The sequence below is a fragment of the Rhagoletis zephyria genome, unplaced genomic scaffold (assembly GCF_001687245.7).
Source record: "Rhagoletis zephyria isolate East Lansing unplaced genomic scaffold, Rhagoletis_zephyria_1.1 Rzeph_scaffold_02023, whole genome shotgun sequence".
Lineage (NCBI taxonomy): Eukaryota > Metazoa > Arthropoda > Insecta > Diptera > Tephritidae > Rhagoletis > Rhagoletis zephyria.
The window spans coordinates 17,949-22,314 of record NW_016159107.1 but is presented as its reverse complement, the minus strand read 5'-3'; the positions used below and the strand labels follow the sequence as shown (position 1 = coordinate 22,314).

The 4,366-nt window shown below is 38.5% G+C and overlaps 1 protein-coding gene across 1 annotated transcript; it reads left to right on the top strand.

Annotated features, from left to right (window-relative positions):
• The first annotated feature begins 3,551 nt into the window (after window positions 1–3,551).
• Window positions 3,552–4,070, top strand: LOC108365852 (vegetative incompatibility protein HET-E-1-like). Its single transcript, XM_017620042.1, has one exon. The coding sequence runs from the start codon at window positions 3,552–3,554 to the stop codon at window positions 4,068–4,070; it is 519 nt and encodes a 172-aa protein (XP_017475531.1).
• Window positions 4,071–4,366: the final 296 nt, after the last annotated feature.

Here is a 4,366-nt window from a genome sequence, read left to right as displayed (position 1 = left end):
GCTTCCCATGCCAGCTCGAAATTGTCATCACTAAGGGCGAATTGTTTCACGATCTGGCCGGCTTTACCTTGTGTTTTGTACCTAAGGTGGTACAATTTTTGCGCTTTTGTGAGTTTAGGGTGGTTTATGTAGACCGCCGTGAACATGTCACGGAAGGACGTCCATTGTTCATAACCCCCGTAAAAGACCTCAGTATCACAAGGAGGGACTTTTAAGCCAAAGTCAGATTCGTCTTTGGGTTGCGACGTAGAGTGCGCAGGCATGGGAATGCTCATTTGTTTGAGGAGGTGGAGCTGGTCACCGATTTGCGCTTTGGTGTCCTCATAGGTGATGAGGCATGACCGGTATTTGCTGTAGGCACAAGTTTTAAAATCTTCAGGGAGGTCATGCTCATCTGTCTCTACTGTCTACGTTGGCACTACATCATACGAATTTTGCACTCGTGTCCAGAAATTGTCTAAGTTGGCACTTTTAATATTTTGGGCAGACTCAGAATTATCTTCTAGTGGGGTTGATCTAAATCGTGTGCAATAATCCATAAAATTATCAGTCTCTTCTATGAAATTAGTGGATGAGACCGAAGGTTTCGATTTTTTTGCGGACTTTCCACTTGAACGCGTCGCGTGTTGTGATTCGGTGGAAGCGCTTTGACCTTTTTCGTCATCACTCATTTTGGGGCTTTTTAACTTGTCTTCGGTGTGGGTTGCTAATAACATCAAACATATGAGAATTTACGGCAGTGTGAAGGTTATTACTTCAAATATGTGCCGGTTTTGAATTTAAAATCACGTTTGAAATGCAAAGATCAGAGCTTTTGGACAGACACCGAAAAATCAAAAAAGAGTGATGTATAGGACACAAATTATGCACAATAAATTCCAATAGCCGGGTTAAAGCGAATCAAAAGCGAAAGAATCGGGGGTATATTCACGACCTGTCCGCACTGTTAGCAAACTTATTTGTCTTTAACAATATCAGAAATCGCAATATTTAAATGTGTTAAGATTTCGTGTTTACGCGCGTACTCACGCTGTAGGCACAATTAGTTATTGTATAGTTATTCATATGTAATAAATTAATAAAACGAGAATAAATATAATTTTACCCGCTGGGATGAGTTTTGCCCCACTATATGTATGCTTTCAAATTGTTTTCTATGTATATATGTACATTAGACTGCATCACTCCCCATACAAAAAAAAATCGGTACTATTTTTCCATTGGAATTATAAAATCTATTATATTTTAAAACGTCCACCAAAATATTTCGGAAAAATATTAAAATTTAAGTGAGCTGGACCGATTTGAAAATACCTCCAAAAATGGAGTCTTTTATGAATAAAAATAGTTTCTTAAAGATTTTTTTTTGAAAAAATCCCCTCAAATGACAAAACGGTTTAAGCTTAAAAAATTTGCGTAAAAATATTTTTTAAAAATTTAAAAAAAAATTTGAACGGAATCGTGATAATGAGATTTTTGATGCTGTTTTTAACTTTTTTCAAAGACTGGTATAAGAAAAACTTGAATAACTAAGCCTAAACTCTCCCGATTTAGACTTGTGAGATATCATTGGAAAGGTATTTTCTCACCCTTTTTATCTCTTTGCTAATAAACTCATTCAAACGATGGAAGAGAAAGGTAGGATGAAAGAACGTCATTCAAAGTTAAATTAAGATGTGTTGGTATTCGAAAAAACAAGATGGGACTCGAATGACGTTTTTTTGGCCAGAAATAAACACAGTGTCAAAATACCTTTCTACTGAGATCCCATAAGTCTAAATCAGAACATTGTTGTCCCAGTTATTCAAGTTTTTCGTAAACCAATCTTTGAAAAAAGTAAAAAACAGCATCAAAAATCTCATTCTTACGATTCCGTTGAAAGGATTTTTAAATATTTGTATGCAGATTTTTTAAGCTTAATCTAATTTGTCATCTGAGGGTACTTTTTTAAAAAAGTTCTTTAAGAAACAATTTTTATTCATAAAAAGCTTCATTTTTGGAGGTATTCTCAAATCGGTCCAGCTCGCTTAAATCTTAATATTTTTCCGAAATATTTTGGTGGACGTCTTAAAATATAATAAATTTTGTAATCCCGGCGGAAAAACCGCAACTTTTTTTGGTGATGCAGTTTAATGCACATATGTGTCATTGGCGGAACGAACGAACTTGGAACGGGAAAGTACTTGGATGGGCCAAGGCAATGTGCAAAAGCACCCTGTTTTCGCGTTAAATATATGCGTATGTATCAAGTATGTAAGGATATTATTGCAATAAATGTGCAATTATGTGAGAAATAGCAAATTCGAGTTTTACACGATTTTATTTTTTCTTATGTACATACATATGTATATGTGTATGTGATTATGTGCATATGTACTTATAATCGCATATATGGTTCACACTAAGTATGTGTGTCGTTTACGCGAAAGCGGGTAGGTTAACTTTTGCCGAAATCTACCGTCGACAAGCAGTATTGCAAAAAATTTTGTCGTTCGCCGTTAAATTTTTCTTGACTATTGAGTCTATTTTCCCGCCAAATTTTTTATAAAATATATATATGTAGATATGTATGTAGCCGCAATATAGGGAAATTAAGAAAAATATCTTTACTTACGGCTTTTGTGGATACTTATGTAGGGTTTAAGTCGCTGGTTTTTGATTCTCGGAGAGAAGGACCATTTACAGCCGCCTTGGCTGTAGCTTAGGCAGGGGCTATCCTCAGATGGGTGCTCTAGACGTATTGGTCGACACGGCCTGGGAGGCGCCAATGGCTATGGGGTATGCGGGCAGGCGATGGAATGCAGGCGTCGGTTTGACTGCGTAGACTGGCAGGCGGCGGAGGTGGTTGCAGACGGATCGGCAGATGTCTGGTAGAACTGCTGGCAGGTTGGCGGTTGTCTCGTTGGCGCTGGTGAGTCGATCGTGGGCGTACACTCGACGGATGGCAGAACTGCTAACGATTGGTCAATAGGCTATTTATAGCCCCTTAACGAACATAGAGGCTTCTTGAAGAGTTAAAAGATAACGCAACGCACTATAGAAACTACCGTCACTCGAGCGATTCACGGAACCTTTTGGTTTTGACAATAAAGACTCGAAAATGTTCAAGTTCACGATTTATGCATAAACATAAACTTTATTGGACGCTTCAATTCGTATAACACTTTAAATTCATGCGTACAAGGGTTTTATGTGATTTAATGGAAAATTGGCTAAAATTAGGCACCGCCGGTAGTCGCGTAAAAGGGCTCAGAATACGTTTTTACAGCTCCGAAAAAATTGTCGATTGGAAACGAAAAATCAGATTTTTTCGTTTTTTATGTATTTGCACACCTATACATACAGCGCTGAGTCTGTAAGCTACTGTCAAAGGTGCTGAATTTCTGCTGACACCGGCGTTACCATACAATGGGGATTCATTTGTAATATTCGATTTACACTTCAATTTTAAATTACAATTTCAATTTCAAATAGATATTTCAAGAAAGTTAAATGTTTTGCAAGTAGGTGCGGCGGGGCTCGCCTGGACAGAAGTAGATGCACAAAATCCAATGGCGCATCAAACAGTTGTATTGTCGGTGGCGTGTGAGAAGGACTCGCCGTTCTACGCTGCCGGAGCGGCAGATGGTAAAATTGTTTTTTGCACAAATAATGGTCCGGTGGGTGCTGTAGAGGCTGATGGTTCAGTAGAATATTTAGCATTTCCGCCTTCCAATGACCTTAAAATAGTAGCCAGTGGTACTTTGCAAGGACAAATAGCAATTTGGGATTTTGCAAAGTATAATTTGCGCACATTATGCGATCACACCTTTGTAGAAGGTGACAATTCCAATGAATTTCAAGGTGGCATAACGCGGCTGAAGTGGCTCAGTGGTCATACGCTCATGGCAGCTACAATGGATGGCAATGTGATTGCTTTTGAAGCGCGTTCTGGCGCACGCACATTTACGCTCGAGGGATATATGGCGGAAATCTATGAAATGTGTTATAATCCACATGAAAACGTCTTGTCAACAGTATCTGGGGATCATCGAGCGAAAATCTTTAATATACCACAGCTGGGCGATTAATTGCTTTAGAGGCAATAATAATTCGCATTGGCTGTAATGTTGCAGCAAATTTTGCTAGCCGTACAGCAGGAAGTTACTCCGAAATTGCGTCGCAAAATCTGTGAATTGGTTGCTGGGGTTGCTCGCAGTTTCACTGACGAAGATGGCAAAAAAATCAAAATCAGCACATCTGGTGTTGGTGGCCAACTTACTATAAGGGATCTCGAGAATGGACTCACTAATTCCATGAACAACTTAAAAATTTAAGCTTTACTGATCAAATTGTATTCTACGTGTACTTTTGTTAAAATATATCG